Raw genomic sequence first — 22,313 nt, forward strand, 5'->3', positions numbered from 1 at the left:
TGCCCCAGGCCAGCTCCTGGGCGTGGGCCTTAGGGGCTTGCAGGAGCAGTGGGTAGAAGCTGGTGAATGTTTTCCGAATTGAAACTGGGGGGAGGAGCTTGAAGTGTGGGAGCCTGCCATGAGGCGAGATGGAAGACACTGCTCCAGGGGGCGGAGAGGCAAGGTGACACCAAGGTGGACCTAGAGATGAGCTGCTCATCACCAGCTGGACCACAGGACGGGTATCTCCGGGTGGACTGGCCGAGGAAGCCTTGATGGGCAGCGGGAAGCTCCGGCCCACTCCCCGCCCACCCGGGAACTCGGCATGCCCTCAGGTCCCAGGGATTTCGGAGCTGCTGCTCCGGCTCCTCCCTGCAGCCCACTTGCTCTAGGACGGCTACTCCGGCACAGCCATGCCAAGGCCCAGCGTCCCGATGCCCGAGCCCTGGAGGCTCCCTGTGGATGGAGGGGCAGTGGCCTCTGCTCCAGTCTCAACAGCTCTTCTTAAACAGCTCAATCAAAAATAAACCTGTTTAAGGAGCAGTTGGCTGCGTCGCGGTTCGGCGAGCCTGAGGGAGGGCCGGTGAAGGATGAAGGAAAGACAGACAAAGAGAATAAGCTGGGTCTAGGTGGATCTTCTGTGCGTGACTGAGACCACAGAACAGATCCAGACTGCCAGCTGAGCCTTTATTTTATAGTCAGAGGTAAATAAGGTAATTGACAATGTTCTTGTTTCACTGGTTTTGGCAGCACTTGCTGCCCCTCCCACCGCCCATTAGCTACCCAGGAAGGATCTAGGGAGCAGTCACGAGATCAAGCTTAATTATGCTAAGGGGGCTGTGCCCTCCAAACTGGGACTTGTTTGTGGCTTTGCCAGCAGGTCAGTCCGAGGCTTAACCCTGTAACGGCTCCCTACAGTTAGCCGAAGGTTAGGAACAGAATTGTAATCTCTAAGCATCTTTTTCCTTTTCTGCAACCAAGGTTAAAAAGGGTACCCAACATCTTTTGTTACGTAAAAGTAGGTTTTATAACTTTTTTTTTTTTTTGCTCAATCCTTCCACACCCCTTGCCCCCCAACCCCTGAGGGCTGCCTGCCTGCTATGAGTCTATCTCTATTTTGTTAGTTCAGTTTGTTCTTTAGATTCTCCATGAGTGGAATAAAATGGTACTTGTCTTTCTCTGTCTGGCTTATTCTACTTAGCATAGTGTTCTCAAACACTTTGCAGGCTGTTGCAAAGGGTAAAATTTCATTTTTTTTTATGGCTGAGTAGTGTTCCATTGTGATTAAAAGCTCTTCTATAACCTATTTAGAAACAACCTTATTAAGTAACCAACAGCATGAGCTAAGTAACAGCAACATTGTAGCCCCCCATGCGGTGATGGAAGCTGAGGGGCACTGGTAACCTTGCCCCTAACGAGGCCAGCCTTGTCCTGCTGGTGTGCACAGCGGCTATACAGTGTCAGCCCTCAGACCAAACTCTATCCGAAAACCAATGGAAAAATACCCTCAGGTGAGGACTGACAACATATCTTAGCACTCTCAGACCTGCCTGCTGCTGAGGCCAAGGCCGATGAGGGTGTTCGGTTCGACCAGGGTAATAGCTAAGGTGGCAAAATCAGCTGAAGACAACGCTTCCCCCTCTTGTGAGCCAAAGGGATGGGCGCTGACCAAGGCCCTTTGCTTGGTGAAGGCACCAGGCATAGTGGTAGTTGCACTCGGATTCTCCCAACCGCAGAACCACCCAGTGGGGCTTTTCGTATGAGGCTCAAAGAAAAGAATGTTCTGTTTGCCAGCATTTACTCCTTCACGCTGGCTTCGGTGAACAGGTAGAGAAAACAGAACTGGTAGAGGATGAGGAGCGTGGAAGGAGGAGGTGAAGCTCTTCCGTCCCCTCGGGGTTACGTCTGTGCGGTAGGGTAAGTATGTAACACGTGTGTTCAAGATGTGGGATTAAAAAGGAGTCTCAATCAACCTTTATTGCCATCAAAGGAAAAACACTTTAAAACGAAGTGCATTGAAGGAAAGTGATTGTGACATCCCCCGGCCAGCGGAGTCATCTGCCTGGAGCGGGCTCCTGCCATTCTTAAAAGGTATTTAGCACCAAAAAATAGGTCACCCTGTGAGGCACTCAAGGTTAGGGATAAGGGAATACTTTTAAGCCCAGATCCGCACAGCTCAAAATGTAACCTAAGATTAAGAAGAAATAAAACCGCACAACTGGTGTGGTTCAGTTGGTTGAGTGTCGTCCCATGAGTCTAGAGTTCACGGTTCAATTCGCGGCCAGGGCACCTGTCGTGTTACAGGCTTGATCCCGGTGAGGGGCGTGCAGGAGGCAGCCCATGGATGTTTCTCTCTCGTCAATGTTTCTATCGCCTTCTCCCTTCCTCTCTCTGAAATCAATAAAACCATATATTTTTTTAAAAGAATAAATAAAACCAAGCCCCTAGCTCCAAAAGCATTACCCCCACCCCTGAAAATGTTAATCACCAATTCTGAATGAAGGAGCCAGGCCGATCAGCTATTTCTTGCATTAACATGAGGAATAGGTCACATGCAGAGTGGGGTCCTGCTGCCTCGCTGGGAACAAAAGGCTTACGGGCAGTTGGCACTCCCCACTCCATATATATTGCACCTGGCAAAACACAGCCACCGCTGTCTTCACTAGAAAACAAAACTCCATTTATTGGTGGAGATCAATGCTTTCCTTTAGAGCGCCCAAGAAAACGGTTCATTGGACTTGAAGACTGCCATTGAGCCAGAAACAAACTTCAATGGCACAGCAGACAGCCCCCTTTCACTGAGCAGAGGGACGGTGAACACCAGCCCTTTCCTATTTGTCATTTCCCGGATATTTCCCGGATGTTTTTATTAACCCGGAAGCGAGGTTAATCTAAGGGAGTTACGAGGTGTGAATTGAAATGGACTTGGGAGTGCACAGTTTAGTAAATTCAGAGGTTTAATAATCAGCACGGGAACTGGGGACATCCTGCCCATTGGCCGACCCTCCGACATAGGGGAGAGGAGCAGTTCTTAGCATCCGGTCGCTGAAATTACGGAGTCGCTCAGATATAAAGACTTCGGACAGTGTTGCATGAGAAGGCAGGCACGTTACCTGTTGTTTCTCTGGACCTGCTTTACTTAACCCCACATAAAACCGACTGCTGACCCAATTTTGTGCTCAGCACTCATTTGGAAGCTGAAAAATTATGAGATAAATACAAAAATGTAGCTCCATCCTAAATATCACACGCCTTTTAAAGAATGGCAAGACACGGAGAATGAAAGTTAACAAGAACAGCGTTTGCCGGGGTCAGCAGGTCAGGAGGGGAGGAAGGCCCTGGCTTCCCGGATCTTCTGCCTCACCCCCCGGCAGGACAGAGCCAGCCCAGCGTGGTGGCGCTTCAGGCTTTCCAAGTGCTCCTTGAGCATCTCCGTCTTGCCCACCTTCTCCTCCAGGTCCCGGAGGAGTGGCTCCTTGCCCAGAAGCCCACACTTCTGGTTCAGCTTGATGTTGTCAATCCGCAGGCTGTCCCGAGCTTGCTTTGTCTTGGTCAGGATGTCCCTCCTTAGGGCCACCTGGGCCTCAACTTCCAGAAGCTGTGCCTTTTTGCTTGCATTTTCAATGTCCACGAAGTGTAGCTTTTCTTTCACGTGGGTGATGATCTGCACGTTGTGGTTCACCTTGCCGTGCAGTTTCAAAAGCTCCTCGTTTCGCTCCTCCACTTTCTCGTTGAAGGTCTGGTTCTCAATCTTGAGCTGCTCAAAGTCGATGAGGAGCAGGCCGTCGGTCGTGTCCTCCTGGGCCCGCATCCTGGTTTCAAAGTGCACGAGGCTCTGCTTCAGCTGCACGTTCTCCAGCCTCACGGCGCTCATCTCCTTCTCCTTCTTATCCTCCAGCGCCTGGATCTGCTCCACCTCCCGCAGAGCAGCCTGGCGCCCGCCCCGCAGCCGGCAGCTGCCCATGGCCTGCAGCACCACCTGCTTCTTGAGCGCCTGGAACCTCCGCCATTCCTTCTCCACCCTGGAGACCTTCTCCTTGCACTGCTGCTTCAGCTGGCCCAGCTCCTGGTGGTACCAGTCCAGGTCGTCGGTCTCCTGCTTCCTTAGCTCCTCCAGCAGCGCCAGGTAGCGCAGGTAGGCTTCCTCTTTCTCGGGGGCCTCGGGCTCGGCGCCCTTCTCGGGCACCTCGGCCGCATCCAGGCCCTTCTTCTTGCGCAGCGCCTCGTAGATCTTGTGCTGCAGGTAGATGTTGTAGCGCTGGTAGTGGCTGCGCTCCACCGTCAGGGTGCGGTACTGCTCCAGGAGCTCGGAGCGCAGCTGCTGCTCCTGCTGCCGCTGCACCTCTTCGGTCCACTCCAAGTCCTCATCCTTGAGGTCCTGGTCCAGCCCTTTCTCACCTCCTCCCACACTCTTCCTCGCGCTCCCCTCGCTCTCTATCTCCTCCTCCGACCCCTCGCGCTCATCCTCCGGGATGGGCGCGGCCTCCCCCAGGCTGGTCGCGGACCGCGGCAGAGAAGCCAGCGACGAGGCTTTCTTCTTCCTCGCCTCCTCCGGGCTCTCTGCCTCTTCCTCCTCGGGCGCCTCTCCTCTCTCCTCCTCGGGTTCCTCGGGCCCGCCTTCAGACACCGGCTCGGCTGGCTCCTCGATCGGCTCCTCAGGCTCGGCCTCGGCCTCGGTCGGCCCCTCCCGCTCTCCGGGCCCCTCCTCGCCCTCAGCTTCGGTGGCCAACGGCCCTTCCCCGGGCTCGGCGAGCTCGGCAGGCTCGTCCGACTCGGCCGGCTCAGGGGGCTCGGCGAGCTCGGTCGCGGCGGAACCTCTCTCCGAAGTCTCTACGGCGGCCGGCTCCGCGGACTCGGCTGGGGACTGGGGGCCAGAGGTGCCCTTGACCCCGGACGGCCGCGGGGCCAAGCTCGCCACATCTTCGTATTCCTCCTGCTCGTTGTCCCCAGTGTGTTCCGAGTGGCCTTCCATCTTTCCCCGACTCGGCCTGCGCAGCTGTGCCTAGCTCCCGGCTGTTAGGTTTCCAGGGGCAACCAGGGGCGCTCGCGGTGGGCCCGGCGATTGGCCAGGCGTCCGATCGACGCCCTGCCCCATCTCCCCGCCTTCCAGCAGATTAAAACCAATGGGAGGCCGCTGTCGGGCGACCGGCGGCGTTGATTGGGAGAGGGCGTAGGCTCGCGCCGAGAAGGGCGTGGCGCGCCTGCCGGGCTTGCTTTCCGCCTATTTCCCAGCGTCCGGGCAGGGGCGTGGCGTCGGGAGGCGCTGGGCGGGGCGGGCGGCCCGCGCGAGGGGCGCGCAGGCGCAGAGCGGCGGGCCGAGTCCCCGCGCGGTGGCGCGCGCGGGGCGCCTGCGCGATGCGGCGGGGCGACGGCGGCGGTGGCGGCCGGGCCGGGCCCGAGGGCGCCTGCGTACTGAGGCGGGACGCGGCCCGGCTGGCCGGCTCCGGCGGCGCCTGGGCGGGGCGGCGCGGCGGCGGCGGGCGGCAGTTGCTGGAGCGCGGCGGCGGCCCGGGCGGTGCCGAGGGCGGCGGGCGCGGCGGCGGCGGCGGCTGCGGCGGCGGCGGGCGGCGGGCGGGGGAAGATGGCGGAGCTCGGTAAGAAGTACTGCGTGTACTGCCTGGCCGAGGTGAGCCCGCTGCGCTTCCGCTGCACCGAGTGCCAGGACATCGAGCTGTGCCCCGAGTGCTTCTCGGCCGGCGCCGAGATCGGCCACCACCGCCGCTACCACGGCTACCAGCTGGTGGACGGCGGGCGCTTCACGCTGTGGGGCCCCGAGGCCGAGGGCGGCTGGACCAGCCGCGAAGAGCAGCTGCTGTTGGATGCCATCGAGCAGTTCGGCTTCGGAAACTGGGTGAGCGGCGGGCCCGCGCGCGCCGGGCGGGAGACCGGGGTCGTCCCCTCCTCGGGGAAGGCCGACGTGAGGTGCACCTGCTCGCTCAGGCAAAGTTCTCACGGGAAACCGACGCGCAGAGAGGTTAAGCAACCTGCCCAAGGTCACACAGCCAGGAAGTAGCAGAACGGGGGTTTGGACTGTGGCTTTCTGGCAACAGAGCCATTTTCCTGACCTTTAGGAACTTCATAGGTGGTTGCTGAGTGCAGACTTTGGGCCGGACCGGCGCGGACTTGAGGAGGAGCTGGTGGGCACAGGCGGCGCCAGCCTGAGGGAGCAGTAGGAGCCGGGGAAGGACCTGGCTTTGCCTGGAGGCGGTGGTGGTGAAGGCCAGACCAGCTTCCCACGCGCCCTGGGGCCTCGTTCACCATGTATGATGCGCTGAGGTTGCCCTCATGGCCCTGCTGGCTTTGTGCCGCTCTGTGCATGCCTGTGCCCTGTGCCCCCCGCCTGGCCAGGGGCCTGGTTCTCCTGGGTCCCACAACACGCAGGCCGGTGTGCGGGGAGCGGTCAGGAGGAGCTGAACAAAGGAGCGCGGGCTTAGGAGGCATTTGTCCCAGGGTTTGTTCTCTCTCAGGTTTCGTTAAGGACTTAGGTGACAGGAAAAGGTGAGGGCTGGCCTGGATCCGTGGCGCCAGCAGGCTGGTGTGCAAGGCTACCGGCGAGAGAGGCGCTCTTGCTGAGGGTCTCTCCGGAGCCCTGTCCACCCTGCAGGAGGACGCTTTCTTCTGTGTTAGGAAAGCTCTGGCTGTATCCCGGCCCAGAACTGCCAAGGGTAAGTGGTGCCTCCAGGCATTATGAGAAGTAAGGGCGCCCCCAGCCCTTAATCTTTCCAGATCCTTCCACAGGATGGGCCCCTTCTTCCCTGAATCATCGCGCCTCTCTCCTGCTGGGCTTCCCACACACCTCTCCCCGTCCCCAAACCTGTCCTGCTTCTATTTCTTTTCTGTAAAGTGAGCCGGTCTTTGGGGACCAGTACCCATTCTGCACCCCGGATTCTTTACTCTTCTCCCAACTGCTGAGACGCCGCTCTACAAATTCCCCCCTAAGCCCAGCATCGGGTCTCCGCTCTCCAGAAACCACGGTCACCTTGTCCTGAAATGCTGTTAGTGGATGCCCGTGAGCACATTGGGATAGTGAGAGATGGGGAAAGGGAGGCTCTGTCCTTGTCCTCAAGGCTTGTAATCACGTCCAAGACGGGAGCTCTTCCCCACATTCCAGCCTTCACAGCCTCAGTGTCAGACGCCACCCGGCCACCGTCCTCACCTGCTCTGTCCTGGACGCCTGGGACAAATCTCTCCTCACCTCATTTAGCGACTCAGGCTGCAGACCTGGAGCCATCCTCGGCTCCTCCGCCAGGTCCAAAATAGTCCGCCATCCGGCCGCTTCTCACAGCCGGGTAGTCCAGGCTGATGCTTCTCTCTTGCCTTGACCATTTCTGGAGCTTCCCATATGGTCCCCCTGCTTCGACCTCGAGCCTGCGGCCCGTTTCACACCAAGCCCAGAGTGCTCTTTGAAGACATGTCACATCACGTCCCTCCAGTGGCTTCTAGACCTACTTAGATTACACTCCGCAGCCCCTGAGGCTGTGGGGTCCGAGCTGCTACCCCCTTGATCATTTTTCACTTCTTCTGCTTAGAGGTCTCTTCTCCCAAATTATGGTTCGTGACTGGTCTTCCTTATATGTCAGTGCCTCAGAGACATTCCCTCCCCACGTCATCCTCCCAGCACACAGCTCCATAGTAGCCGCTGAAGTAGCTGGCTGGCCAGGGGCCTTGCTGAGTGCCAGGCGCTGTGCGTGCCTCCTGGGATCTTCCCGCAGCCCGTGCAGCCGGTTTGAACGGGATAGTTTGACTTCAGAGTCTGTGCTCCCAGCTGCACTGTGTGCACTGCCTCCCGTGCAGCATTGTGGGAAATACACGAAAAACAAGCCCAGGGCCTAAAACATTTATAGTGTTTTGGAGGGAGCATGGGGCTGAAAGGGGGGCATCGTCTAAAGCAGTACTTTTCAAACTTTAATGTGCATACAAGTCACCTGGGGAGCGGGTTAAAATGCAGATTCCCTCTAAGAGCCCTGTCAGCTCGTAGAAGAGACACAGCTGCAGGAGGGTGCTGGGGCCTGGGGGCCAGGGGCCTCCTCCCTGGCGGGCTTAGGAGGAGGCTGGAGCTCTGCATGCCAACCTTGCCTGCACAGGCCCCAGGAGCACGGGGCTCTGGCTGTGCGCTCTGCTCTACCCTTGACACTTGCTGTGCAGCTCTTAGATGTATGGCTCCCTTCCGAGGACATTTGTAGATACGCACGTGCTGTATTCCAGGGGTGCCATGCGCAGCACGTGCGGTTCTGGGCCCGGCTCCCCCATGCACATCACCGCTCTGCACAGCAGCCTGGAGAGGCTTGTTGGTGTGTAGTTGAACAGCGACTCATCTGTACATATAAAAGGCTAATGGACTAAGTGTCCCTCCTACTGTCCGACCTGTCGCTATGACCTTGCTGAGCTGCAGTGACTTGGCAGCAGCGGTTCTTGGGTGACGCACCCCGAAACCAGAGAGGAGGGAGCCTGATTCCTTGCGGGGCCACGCGATTCCACCTTCGGCCGTGGGTTATGTTGTTGCTGGGGCACTGTCGGCCCGAATCTGGTTTACTGCACACTTGCATTTTGTTCCACACCCTGTACGACAGCAACTTTGCAGAGTGCCCTCTCGCACTCTGGGACCCCTTGGGGGATGTCGGAGAGCTGGTTTCAGCCCGATCCCCACAGGCCAGGCCAAGGGACCCCACCTGCTGGAGGAACCGCAGACTCCACGGCAGGAGGTTGGCTCCAGGGTGTGTCCCTCCCATTTCGCCCAGTCCTGCCCTGCCGGCCACCTTCTAATTAACTTCCTTTCAATGTGCATGAATCCGTGCACCGGGTCACTAGTTTTTAACATTTGTCCAGGATGTCCTGGCTTTTCACGTGGTAAAGCCAGGGTGTAGATGCAGGCCTGGACCTGACTTCTCGGTGTAAGAGCATTCACTAATGTGGGCCACACAGGCTGGAGCTCGTTGGTGTAACTGAAGGTGTGGCTGGCCTGGAAGGACTTTGCAGAGGAGTGAGGTTGCCCTGGCTCAGCGGGCGGGTCCTGTGTGGGACAGGGGAGGTCTGGGGTGCAGGAGCCAGGCTCGGGCTGATGAGTATGGAGAAAGGCCACGTGCCGATCGGGGACAGTGATGTAGAGAAAGGTGAGGCTCTTCATTCCAGTTTCTCAGATGGCATGTGGCCTGTGACCTTGGGGTTATGCTGCTTTATGTGGAGTTCATGGGAGGGCCATTTCAGGAGACCGTGGGGGAGGGCTGTGGCTGAAGTCTGGCCCCACTTGCTCACACTGTCCCAGGAACAGGCGAGGCTGAGGGATGCCCTGAGGCCAGGAGGGTTTGGGGAGCAGCGAGGCCAGGCTCTGACTGTGCCTATGCATTTGATGACTAGCCGCCCAGAGGACCGGGAGCAGGGGAAGGAGGCCTGTGAATTGAGACCAGGGGAGGGTTGGCAGGAGGACAGTGAGGGTTTTGAGAACCTCGTGCAGCTGTTCAGGGCTGGATGCTGTGCGGATTCCCGGAAACCCAGGTCCTGGTGCACACGAGCATAGATGTGAACCCCAGTGTGGCTGGGAGATGAGTGTGGGGGAGAATGGAAGGGTTGGGCGTGGCCTGGGTCCTCTGCAGGTGGTGGTCAGGGCGACTGCAGGGGGGTGGTTAAGCCAGCTTCGAAGCTAGATTTTGAATTTAAAAAGAGCGGAGTTTTCTGTAGACGGCGCAGCCCGTGGTAGGCAGGTGTGGTGTGCACTAGCCTGAGCAGGGAGGGGCGTCCACACAGCGGTGCGAGGCTGGGAGCAGCCCCCTGGGAAGTCAGCCCTCCTGGGGCTGTGGGAGGTTTCATCACCCAGGACATGAGATGAGGGCTTCCCAGCATGGATGTCAGCGTGTGAGTGAGTGAGAAGGCGTGGCTGGGAGGATGGCCGGGGCAGGGTGTCAGGCCGAGGGGAAGGGGAAGGGGAAGGAGGGCATGTGTGTGTGGGAGGCGGAGCCCACGCTGGTGAGGACAGTCGCAGGCCGAGCACTGGGCAGAATGACTGGTCCTGCCCGGGCCCTGCGCCGGGAAGGAGATTGTTAGGGCGATGGGTGAAACTTCACTGGGACAGAGGTTTCGGTGCATCTTTTAAGGTTCCTAATTTTGCTCGTGATATTGTGGTTATGCAGGAGCATGGCCTTGTTGGTAAGAAAGCCAGACAAAATCATTTGAAGGTGATGTTGCAGCTTAATTTCAAAACGGTCAAAAGGAAATGTTTTAAGTATGTGACGTTCTCGGCAGACTGGGCAGGGCTTGCACCTGCGCCCGTGCAGTCAGGCTGGCTGTCGGAGGCCGCGCGTGGCCTGAATAGAGCCTTTCACTTCGGCAGACGACAGTGGATATTCAGAGGCTGGGCCAGAGCAGATGCGCAGATAGTGCGGCTCTGTGCACTTGGTCCCCCTCACGCATGCAGCCCTCACTTGGGCCTGTGCTTGGTGGCGGAAACAGGACAGAAGTGAGGCAGCTGTGTCCCTTGTACGGCTGTGTGGTCACGTGAACTCGGGGCCTCCTTGGTGGGAAGGAGAGTGTGGACAAGGGGCTTCCCCTGCCCCGGGGTCTGGGTGGTGTGTTCAGGGGCCAGGACAGGTAGGTAAGGGAGTGTGGGGTCACATTTTGAAAATCCTGAGCACCAGCCTACCGGGCGGAACAGGTTTAGAAGCTGATTCACACTGAGCTACCCCAAGTGCACGTGTGAGCTGAAACCAGCTCTAAGCCGGGCCTTTGACGTCGGCTCACTCCCAGCCACGGCCCCCTAGTCGCTTGTTTACAAATGAGGAAGCAGCTGTAGCATGAAAGAATTGGAGCCAGTCTGACTCTGTGCACAGCACAGTCACCTGAGGATCCCCGATTCCCAGGGACACCCCAGCCCTCCTGAATCGCATCTCTATGGGGAGGTCTGGAAATGGTCATTGTAGAAGATTCCCGGGGAGCTCTGACACCGTTGGCCCTGGACCCACATTTCCCTGTGGGAGAAGTGCGCTCTGTGCGCTGGCCCATTCCACGAGCACTGACTGGGCGTTTAGGACTTGCTGTTGGGACGGAGGGCGGCGGGAAGAGCCTGGATGGAGAAAGCAGCCGTTGGAATGCAGGGCTGTGCAGAGCAGTGGCTCCGCGCCTGGGCAGGATGCACAACACCCTGGAGGGCTTGTCGTCTGGGCAGCGGTCTGGGCAGGGCCTGGGCATGTGCACGCTCACAGCCCCAGGGGACGCTGCCGCCGCTGCTGGCTTAGGGACCCACTGCAGGGACCGCTGATGTGGGAGACAGCCTGCCGCTTAAACATTTTAGTTACTTTTTACTTCTATGTTTTTTAAAAAATTATCTCTTTTCTTCATCACCAGTTATCCCTTCAGTGCCCTCTTCCATCTCCAGTTCTGTTCTATTTTTAAAAGTTTGTTTTTATTGTGCTAAAATATACAAAACATGGAATTCACCATTGGAACCCTTGTTAGGTGCGCAGGTCAGCGGCGTTAGGTGCATTCACGTTGTTAGGCGGCCGTCCCCACCACCGTCTCCTGAACTTGCCGTCTTCCCAGACTGGGACTCCGCCCCGTTCAGCTCCTCCTCCCGCCCCAGCCCTGGCACGGCGTCTGCTTTCTGTCTCTGTGAGTCTGGTTCTCGGGGCCTCACTCCGTGGCATCACTCAGCGTTGTCTTGTTGTGTCTGGCTCATCTCGCATCCTCCAGGCTCATCCGCGTGCGGTGCGGTCCAGAACCTCCTTCCTTGCTAAGGTGGATTGACCGTGTGGATGGACCCCTTTCGCTGATCCATTCCCGCGTTGACGGACACTTGGGCTGCTTCCACTCGGGCTGTTGTGAATAATGCTCCGTGAACGTAGGCGCGCAGCAGGGGTGGGGAACGTCCGGCCCGCGGGCTGTGTAAAGAAGGCCCTCGAAATCGTGGTCTGGCCCTGCCAAGGCATTAGGGGTGAGTTAATTAAATGTTTGACCAAATACAGCAGGCTAATTTTTAAGTTGATAATTGTGTAGGCCCTGCGAATGATGTCATAAATATCCAAACGGCCCTTGGCAGGAGAAAGGTTCCCCACCCCTGGCGGACAGTTATCTGTCGAGTCCTGCTTTCAGTTCTTTTGGGGGAACACCTGGAGGGGTTGCGGGTCCTGTGGCAGTTCTGTTGGGTTTGTCGAGGACCATGTGCTGTTTTGCACAGCGAGGTGTGCCCCCTTTCAGAGCTCCCTCACAGGGCAGGCACCGTGTCCTGGCCCATACTCGGTCAGCTGGAAAGGAGACAGTGGAGGCGTGACAGAGATGTGGCGTCTGTCACAGCACCGCCCTGGAAGGGCCCTCCGGGTCTCCTGCTCACACAGCGGGCCTGCGAGGTGTCAGGGCCAGTGACAGGTCAGACAAGACTGAGCCCCACTGGCCTGTGTCGCCAGCTTGTGAGAGAGCAGACACATGCCCAAGCACTCTGGACATGAGCCAAGGGGTGAGGGTCATCTTGGCAGTGCCCCCGCCAGGGCTCCCAGTCCGATGGCCTCGCAGCTACCCAGGACCATGGACGTCCTGAGCGGTAGTGCCTGCCTCACTCCGCCCTTGGAGCTGGACTGGTCCCTCCCCAGCCTTTAGGACACGCCACATCCCTTGGAGACTGTTCGCTCCTGGCCCTGTGCAGGCCTCCGCTCCCCCTCCGCACCTCAGTGCTGGTGCCCTGGGCCCCGGGAGCCACAGCTCCATGCGGTGGGCCTGTGGTTGCTTCCACCCGTGGATGCATCTCCACTTAAAGGAAACCCCTGCTGCTCCCCCTGCCCCCCCAGGCCTGGCTGCAGAGCAGGGGTGGAGGAGGGGTAAAGCCACCTGTGCTTCCCAGTCCAGACCCGCTGGGAGAAGGATTGTGCGGGGGGGGGGGGGGGGCGTTGCTGCGCATTCAGAGTGCTCCGGGCAGAACCGCCGCCTGCACAGGCAGGACGGCTGTGGAGCTGAAGATAGCAGCCGCTTTGCGTTTGCGGACACTGAACTGCATCCCCTGTCCAGGGCAGAAGTAGGTGCCACAGTGCCCTCACCGGACTGAGCCTGGAGTGGAGAGGCGTGGGCGCGTTGGTCTGGGCAGAAGCAGCCCGTCGGCCTCGCTCTGCTGGTTTCAAGCACCAGGACGCATTTGGTCAGACCTCCTCTTGTGTCATCAGCATTGCAGCACTGATGGGGGACGGGCGTGCTCTGAGCGGCTGCCTGCATGAGGACGGGGCAGCAGCTACCGGCCTGGTGCCCTCGGGGCCGCTCAGCCTAAATTTAGTCTCCTGTCCTACAAAGCGTGTGGCTGTGCTGCTCCTGCCGGTGGGAAGTGCTAGGAGGATGAGGTGAGGTGACATTGGCACGCACTCCCACGGGAACTGTTCCTGTCATGTGGCTTTTATTCTGTCGGACAGCCCTTTGAGAGGAGGGCTTACCCATGGAGGAGCAGGAGCTGACAGGAGGCGGCTCAGCCAGTACGTCACCGAGCCAGATCCGAACCCAGCTCTGGGCCCGCTGACGGCTTCCTGGAGGAGGTGACTGTGAACTGTGGGGGAAGCTGACAGGAGGCGGCTCTCAGCCAGTACGTCACTGAGCCAGATCCGAACCCAGCTCGGCCCGTTGACGGCTTCCTGGAGGAGGTGACTGTGAACTGTGGAGGAAGCTGACAGGCGCCACCATGGAGGGAACACAGACGCTCGCGGGCACTGGCCAGCTGCACAGGCATGACCACATTTAACCTCCTCACTGTCCTGTGAAGGAGGTCGTGCACTGCCTTCGTAATTCAGAGGAGGAGGCTGAGGCACACAGAGGTTAGGTACTGTGTTCAGTTGTCAGCTCCTGAGGGGTGGGGCCAGGACTGGAACCCCAAAGGCTGGCCCCAGAGCCTTTGCACCCAGAGAAGGCATTTCAGCAGGGGAGGGTCGGAGCCGGGTCTGCAAGGCCCCTGGACGGCAGGAGGAGCGTGTGGACCATTCATATTGAAAGAAAACTGCTGATGTTAGGTTCGCCAAGTAAGGATATTAAAAAAATTTAAAGGCCAACTATCACCATTTCACAAGAAGAAGAATGATCTTAAATACACCCCAGATAGTAAGGAGGAGGGGCCATCCTTTAAATGGCAAAGTTTAGCTTTCAGGAAAGTCTGCGTCAGCCTTCCCTGTGTTTTTACATTTCGCCAGCCCCGTGTGAGAGGCCATGGTTGCTGATGGAGCCTCAGAGGTTTGGCCTGTTGAGTCCCTATGTGGGAGTGTCCAGGTCAGAACGGTGGCGGTGGCGATGGCCCTGGCCGGAACCCGGAGGAGGGAAGGAACTTTGAGCCGCCCCACTGGTAGGAGCCGCCGACCACATTGACGACGATTTCTCTGGACTGTTCTCATCCTTCTCCTGGTCAGGTGCTGGGGGCCAGCATGAGGGAGCCATGAGGAGGCCGGGCCCCGGAGCACTTCTCACTTCCTCTCCTGGAGGCAGCGTCCTGGCCAGAGTCCAGGGATCTTGGACAGGAGACTTGGGCCTCGCGTGTCTTAGAGACACCTCACCCTTTCTCAAAGGGCCTGAAAGCCGTAGCACACCTGTCTCTCTTTCCGGAGGTGGGAGTCTTTTTCTTTTAAGAGAACAGGAAGGACACACACCTGGAACCCCGTTTCCATAGGCTGTGGGCTGTATACCACTGTCACTGCATGTGCGGGGGGGACCCCACTTCAGGACAGTGTGTCCCTGTTTCAGTTGTACTTGAGTTGAACTTTCTCACCAAATCTCATTTCCCCAAGTAGAGTTCTGTTGCTCCTGCCTCCCCATCCGTCCGTCCGTCCGTCCGTCCATCCATCCGTCCGTCCATCCATCCAGATCAGACAAACACTTTGGCCTTGGCACACGTGAGGGAGAGAACCGCCCCCCAGGGGTCTGCTGCTGTCCTGAGTGTTGCCGTAACGTGGTGACAGGACGCGTCCCTCACTCGCAGGAGGCAGGCAGTGCCGTGTGACCACTGACACGCGGAGAAGATGGGGAAGCATTGGGACTGCGCCGCAGATGCCAGCTCGCGGTGGCGTGCGGAAGCCGGTGCTCACTTAGTCATGTTAGACACCGCCCTTCCTCAGGAGGAGCTTCACTGCCCTGGGCGCTCCTTAGGACCGGGGCTGAGCTGTTGGACTGGCCCGTTAGGACCCTCACTCTCCAGGTCACAGGTCTTGAAGGTTAGGGTCTTGTGTGTTTTCCCGACTGGTTGCTCAGTGGCGTGGTGCTGGAGGGTTGTTTGTCATTCAGAAGTCGCTGAGCCCTGGCTCCTGTCCTGGGCAGTGGCTGAGGCTGTACTGATGGGAGCGCCTGGCTCCTGTCCCTCTGATTTGTGGCTTCATATGGAGCCCCCGAGAGCAAGGTCCCCTCTGTAACCTAAAGACAGCCGAGAGTCAGCGCAGTGCCCACGGCTGGCCCCCCTGCCTGCCCGGCCCGGGAGACGCACTGGTGAGCACTTGGAGGGGACGGGGTGCCCCGCGCAGCCCACATCCCCTGCCCAGAGGCTGCCTTGCTGCCTGCGCTCTGCTCCCAGAGTGTTGAAGTTGAGGAAATAAAGGAAAACACGAACAGATGATCTCAGTTTGGTCAGGTACCCCTTGATTAGTCAGAAGCCTTTTGTTCTTTCCGGATTTAAGTTTTACCCAAATGTGGTGCTCTGAGCTGCTGACAACTCTCGGAGGCAGATTACTGATGCTGAAGTTCAGGGTGAGCAGCAGACTCGTTGGGGGGTCAGCTTGGCGCTGCATTGCAGGTCTCACTGGACCTGTGAGGGGGCGAGGCCCAGGCCTGAACTCCTGACATGCGATGTGGGTTCGCAGCCTAGCCCCTCCGAGCTTCCCATACGCGGGCACCCAGCTTCCTGGCCCGGGAGGCCCCTGGAAACTATATCCTTAATCTGTAGTGGCTGCGGCCTAGGAGAAGCTGATGGGCTAGGCTGGACCATGCCTGTAGCCACCGCCCATGCTGGGCAGTCAGAGGTGGGACGTGGCCAGCCTGGGTCCCAGAGTGGTGGTAGGTGCTGGGGATATCCCGCTTGTGGTTGGTTTTGGTTTTTCTTTTTGGACCAAATGCTTCCTGGGAAAATATAACGAACAGATTTGAGGCTCACGGTGACTTCTTAAAGAAGAAAGCTTGCAAACTACTCATCCCCGTAAGACCAGGACCGAGTTCTAGCTCTGATGTTCCCTTTCTCCCGGTAGGTCCCAGCATTGCCTGCTTTGTTCCTGTGGTGAGCCCCGCCCTCAGCCCCACAGCGCCGGTGGGAGGGGAGGAGAGCCTGCAGTGTTGGTGGCCCTGCCTTGGGCCTCAGATGTAGGGTCTGGTCCCCGCACCACAAACACTTCCCTCTTGGCCATGCCCACCTTGTCATCGGCCCAGCCACATGGACTGGCTGGTTTCTTGGGTTCCAGTTTGGCCTTTGGGGGTACAGAAACCACCCTGATGCTGCGGGGGTGAGTGTGCTGGGCGGAAGGCAGCGTGTGTCACAAGAGCAGGTGGAGGGTGAGTGGAGGCTGCGGCGGGCGCTGAGTGGCTGCTGGGGGATGAGTGCGCATGTTGGGCAGTTGCTTTCTGAAGTGGCTTTAGCGGTTGAGTTTAAGGAAGAGGTCTCTTGGCAGAAGGAAAAGATTGAGGGAGTTGTACAATTTCCTCCCATTAATAACCCTGATGTGCATGGTTACCTCGCAGAGTGCCTGCAGCCCCGGCAGACTTTCCGAGAGCTACTAAGTATGGAGCTGCCCTCACTGAAACCCCGCCCCTTTAGGAGGCGCTTACCTAGTCACCTACCCCACTACCTAGGAAGGGACAGGGTGGCCCTTCCCAGCCAGGGGCGTGTCAGCCACAGAGGCTGGGCCCTTTCTGTGCCCAGAGACAGATAGCACGATAGAATGGGGTCCCTCTTGTAGTCAGGGGACCTGGCCCATGAACTCTGGACCACTCTGTTCTCTAGTCTGGGAATGAAGAGGTTAGACTGGGAGGCAGGTCACCCAGGTGCTCTGTGGCCTTGCCCGCCTGTGTTCATTCACAGACAGACAGCCTCCCACCCCCAGATGCAGGGTTAACGGGGCAAAATGCCAGCACCAGGGGGGCCCTGCTAGTCCTCTTTCAGGAAGCAGGAGGCCCGTTTGGATCTCAGAGGAGGGCTCAGGTCTCAGCTCTGCCGCCGCTTCCCGCTGAGCCCTGGCGAGTGCCCGCATCTCTGGATTCACTGTCCAGGAGAAGGCGGTGGACTGTTTTGGGAGGGGTGGTGATGGGATAGGAGTCGTCCAGGTCGCCTTTGGGAAAATGCCGAGGGGATTTGTGGGAACCCTGAGTCTGACCCTCTGGCTTTGGAAATGACTCTGACCTTTGTCATTGTAGGAAGACATGGCTGCTCACGTAGGAGCTTCCCGGACTCCCCAGGAAGTGATGGAGCATTACGTAAGCATGTACATCCACGGCAACCTGGGGAAGGCCTGCATCCCTGACACCATCCCCAACCGGGTGACCGACCACACCTGCCCCAGTGGAGGCCCCCTCTCTCCCAGCCTCACCACCCCCTTGCCTCCCCTAGACATCTCGGTGGCCGAGCAGCAGCAGCTGGGCTACATGCCGCTGCGCGACGACTACGAGATCGAGTACGACCAGGACGCCGAGACGCTCATCAGCGGGCTCTCGGTCAACTACGACGACGACGACGTGGAAATCGAGCTCAAGCGCGCGCACGTGGACATGTACGTGCGGAAGCTCAGGGAGAGGCAGCGGCGCAAGAACATCGCCCGCGACTACAACCTGGTGCCGGCCTTCCTGGGGAAGGACAAGAAGGAGCGCGAGAAGGCGGCCAAGCGCAAGATCACCAAGGAGGAGCGGGAGCTGCGGCTGAAGCTGCGGCCGCTCTACCAGTTCATGTCCTGCAAGGAGTTCGACGACCTGTTCGAGAACATGCACAAGGAGAAGATGCTGCGCGCCAAGATCCGGGAGCTGCAGCGGTACCGGCGCAACGGGATCACCAAGATGGAGGAGTCGGCCGAGTACGAGGCGGCGCGGCACAAGCGGGAGAAGCGGAAGGAGAACCGGAACTCGGCGGGCGCCAAGCGCGGGCGGGAGGACGCCAAGGACGGCGAGTTCGCCGCCATCGAGAACCTGCCCGGCTTCGAGCTCCTGTCCGACCGCGAGAAGGCGCTCTGCAGCTCCCTGAACCTGAGCCCCGCGCGCTACGTGACTGCCAAGACCATCATCATCAAGGACCACCTGCAGAAGCGCCAGGGCATCCCCTCCAAAAGCCGCCTGCCCAGCTACCTGGACAAAGTCCTGAAGAAAAGGATTTTAAACTTCCTCACGGAGAGCGGCTGGATATCCAGGGATGCCTCCTGAAGCGGATCCGCTGAAGCTGGAATGAAGCTGAAGTCGCTTGTGAGCCAAAATGACTGGGGTGAGGGGGGAGGGGGACAGCAACCGCTTTTTTCCCCGTTGTTGTTGTTTTTTCAGCAAATTGAGTTCCTTTTTTAGGATGTAAGTTCTCTCATGGTCCTCTGAAGGAAGCAATAGCAACCATCTTAGACCAGGTCGTGAGGGAAACCGATGCAGGTAGAGTGTACCTTGGTCCTAAAAGCAGGGCGTTAAGATGGCGATGCGCCTTTGTGTTCGGTGTGGAGAATGTGATGAGATGGGAGCCTTCCCCGTGAGCCCCTTCCCTGGGGGCACACCTGTGCTGGCCGCCAGCTGCCAGCCTTGCCTGGTGACACCGGCTGCGGCACGGGCACTTTAGATGGCGCCGGGCAGGTGGGCAGTGAGGCCAGAAGGCAGGGTCAGGCTTCCTTGGACGTGAGGGAGAGGCTGGTAGTGAACAGAGGCCCAATGAGCTTCCCCTGAGCTACTGGCAGTTTGGCTTGGCAGTTCCCAGGCCCCGAAACTGCCCCTTTTGCGCACTCTGGGCAGCGCCCCCTAGTGTAGGGGGTGGCTGTGGCAGCATGGCAGCCAAGACCAGTGCAATGGCCAGAACCGAGCCCCTTCCCCGGGGGCAACTGCTGGCTGCTCTTTGGACTTGTGTGCATTTTACTTGCAAAACCTTGTTTTAGAAAGTTCATGGCTAAGTTGTGTTCTGGTGTTAGTGTCCTCAAAGGTTTTCGTCACAGTTGCGAGTACCTTTTTCACTGAAACCCTGACCAGACTCGCCTGGCTAAGCATCTGACCTTCAGGTGGCCTTGCACCCTGGAGACGAGCCAGGCCCTTGTGTTGCTGCTGAGTCACTGTCTTGAACCAGACTCAACATGGCCCTGCCCAGCCCGCTTTAGAGGTTTTTTCAGGGGCCTCTTACACGGTACCTTCCTTTGGCACTTGGGTGGCCATTTGTCTTCCAGGCTGCTCAGGGTTCTCACGTCCGAGGCCCCCCTTAGGGTCAGTGGTGACCGCAGACCCAGCCGCCTTCCGGCACCTGGCCTGCTTCTGGCCCGCACAGTTATGGAGACGTGACCTCTCAGAATGTTTGGGCTTGACGTTACATTAAAGTGAAGTTTGAAAGAGAAGAAGTCCCTTATCGTTTCCAAGGATGACCTAATTATGGTGCCTTTTCCTTTCTTTTTACATCTTTCTGTCCCCGAGGGCAGTGGTCGGCAAACCGCGGCTCGCAAGCCACACGCGGCTCTTTGGCCCCTTGAGTGTGGCTCTTCCACAAAATACCACGGCCTGGGCGAGTCTATATTGAAGAAGTGGCGTTAGAAGAAGTTTAAGTTTAAAAAATTTGGCTTTCCAAAGAAATTTCAATCGTTGTCCTGTTGATATTTGGCTCTGTTGACTAGTGAGTTTGCCGACCACTGCCCTAGGGTAAAGTTTCTCAGCATTAACTGAAACATCTCTTTGTTGTGTATGGCTGTAGTCAAGTGCAAGGCCTGCGGGCAGAGGCGCTCCTTGCCGACTTCTCGCTGACACGTGTGAGCGGTGGTGTTCCGGGTGAGGGCCACCCCCCCTGCCCCTGCTGGTAACTGCCCTCCGTGGAGCTGGTGTTGCCACCACTGGCAACGAGGGAGGCAGTGCTGCCTTACAGCTTCTGAGCCGGACGCCCTCACCCAGGGTTCCGGGACCCAGCAGCATCAGCCCCCAGTCCTGGGGCCCCCGGAGGCCTTTGTACCAGCCTCCAGGCGGCCTGGGTGCAAGCTAACCTCCGAGAACCGCTGGCTTTAGCTGACCTGGTGTCATCATTCCTGGGCTTCCTATGTCAGATGCCTCGTGTGGTGAGGTTTTTTCTAAACGTAGTCCTATTTTTCTATACGGGGGTGGCCAGGCTTCATTAAGCTGGAGAAGCAGGCGCCCCAGTAGCTGTGGCCAGTCGAGAGCTGCCAAGTGAACACGTGGTGCTGGAGGTTTGGGGGTGTTTATCTTTTGATGGCGTGAAGAACTTACTTAGGCGTAGCTGTTTTAAAACACCATAATGAATGTATAATTTATGTTAAAGTGTTACCTTGGTTACAAGGGGAAAGTGATTTCGGATTGGTTGCCTTTATCCCGTCCACCCCTGCTGTTAGCGCAGAGCCTTTACACTTCCGTATTTAATTTTCATAAGTTAGTTACCACAGTCCCAAGAATTAGGTCTTCAAAATTTAAACTCCAACCTCTGAGTCCAGTTCTGTAACTCGGCTATTCGGAATCCTCTCCGGATGCAGCGTTCCAAGAATGTGTTAAAGCCGACGTGACCATTAAACGAGTTGAGAACAAAAGCGTGTGCCTGACTGCTTCTTAGCACCTGCTCCAAAGCCTGAGGCAGCCTTTCGGGGCAGCCAGCTTTCAGACGCAGGGTGGGGGGACAGCACGGACACGCATTAGCTGGCTCTTCTGTGAAACCAGCTTCTTCAGACTCAGACTTGCTTCTGTTAAGCAGGAAACCCTCATGCCAGCCCTCGCTCCCTGAAAGGCACCAGGAAAGGTGTGTCCACGGAGCAGGCCGGGTTGCGAAGGGCTGTCAGACGGAGCGCTGCCTGGATTGTCTACACTGGACGTGTCCCCAGCCTGCACTTAGGCCAAACCCGGATGTGTGGGTGGCCAACCACGCTAATTTCTAGTGTAAATCGGATGGCAGGTCCTCAGATGTTTTGTTACAATGTTGAGACGCTGTACATTTTACCTCTCACACTCATTTGTACCCATTGGCCTAAGGCAGTGGTTGGCAAACCGCAGCAGCTCACGAGCCGCGGTTTGCCGCTCTGTTGACTAATGTGTTTGCCGACCACAGGACTGGACTAAATGTTACCGTGTAGTTGGAAGCTGTGAGGATTAGGCAATTGTGTGCAAAGAGGTAAAGGGTGGTATATGACAGCGGTCGGCAAACTCATTAGTCAACGGAGCGGCAAACGGCTCGCGCTGTTTGCCGACCACTGGCCTAAGGTAAAATTGGCTTCATTGTATGTGGTTCCCCCCAGGTCTCAGAACCCGGACTCACTGAGGACGCGCTGTGCGGAGTGGGTGGCGGCGTCCTCCCGTGAATGGGAACCGATGGCTGGGGCTCGTGAGCAGTCGTAGCTCTGTACCGGGAGGGCGGGCGGGCGGGCTGCACACTCACAGGAGTGATCTGAAGTGACTCCTGCGCAGCCCCTTTCCCAGCGAGTGCAGGGGGGAGGGAGGCGCTCACAGCTCGAGTACAGGCGGAGCTGCGGCTCCGTCCCGGTTCATCAGCATGAGGCGGGCGGCCTTTAGTTCTGGGATGTGTCTTACAATTGAAGGAGAAAGGTGTTTGAAATTGTATATATTGAAATTTTAATTATGGGAATAGTACATCTTCAAAATTACCAGCCAAGTAAAATTGCCCCATATTTTCTCCGCACCCCTTAGGCCAAGGCAGTGGCGGCTGTTTTTTGTTCCTAACCGATACGGCTGGTCCTGTGGCGAGTCCCAGGCCAGCTTCCGCAGACTGTCCTGCTGTGGGTCTGAGTGTGTGGGCCCGTCATGGTCCTCAGGCAGACACGTCCGCCCGGAGCAGGCCAGTCCCACGCCAGCCTGCAGGGCACTGGTGGAAGCAAACACGTGCCTGCGTGTATATGTCAGGTACACAGCCACGTCACGCTCTCCTTAGTAAGGATCGCCACCAAGGTACACAAAAGACTTACCAGAAAGTAAGAAAATAAACATTGGGGCTTTAATCCTCAAATAAAATTTAAAAACTAAACAACATTTAAAATTTACCAAGCATGCAGCCCTCGGGTTTTGAGAAAGACCATCTTACTAGGGACATACCTTCAGGTCACTAGTACCTAGCGGAATATAAGAGATAAACATTTCTACACGTACTTGAACAAAACAGGACAGTAACTGATTTCGTCAAATCCGTCTTATTCTAGGTGGGGAGAACTGTTAAGGTACCTCCAAAGAAAAGCCACAAGTCGGTCACTTAGCAG

General features: G+C 57.8%; 2 protein-coding genes across 2 annotated transcripts; one reads left to right on the plus strand and one right to left on the minus strand.

Moving 5' to 3' along the window:
* Window positions 1-2,927: 2,927 nt before the first annotated feature.
* On the minus strand, window positions 2,928-4,951 carry CFAP184 (cilia and flagella associated protein 184; the record flags this gene model as incomplete). Its single annotated transcript, XM_080660826.1, has 1 exon — window positions 2,928-4,951. One exon carries the CDS (start codon window positions 4,949-4,951, stop codon window positions 3,299-3,301), a length of 1,653 nt encoding a protein of 550 aa, XP_080516952.1. The 3' UTR covers window positions 2,928-3,298.
* Window positions 4,952-5,354: 403 nt separating this feature from the next.
* TADA2B (transcriptional adaptor 2B) lies at window positions 5,355-21,683 on the plus strand. The gene is made up of 2 exons (XM_080660835.1): window positions 5,355-5,830; window positions 17,311-21,683. The coding sequence occupies exons 1-2, from the start codon at window positions 5,561-5,563 to the stop codon at window positions 18,301-18,303; spliced, it is 1,263 nt and encodes a 420-aa protein (XP_080516961.1). The 5' UTR covers window positions 5,355-5,560; the 3' UTR covers window positions 18,304-21,683.
* Window positions 21,684-22,313: the final 630 nt, after the last annotated feature.

The sequence above is a fragment of the Plecotus auritus genome, assembly GCF_963455305.1.
Source record: "Plecotus auritus genome assembly, chromosome: 1".
Taxonomy (NCBI): Eukaryota; Metazoa; Chordata; class Mammalia; order Chiroptera; family Vespertilionidae; genus Plecotus; species Plecotus auritus.

What these genes read in the sequence shown, in the direction of transcription:
- TADA2B (XM_080660835.1), top strand. Translation starts at nt 5,561, where the DNA reads ATGGCGGAGCTCGGTAAGAAGTACTGCGTGTACTGCCTGGCCGAGGTG. An exon ending in AGTTCGGCTTCGGAAACTGG is followed by an intron (nt 5,831 to 17,310) that starts GTGAGCGGCGGG and finishes TTGTCATTGTAG; the next exon opens with GAAGACATGGCTGCTCACGT.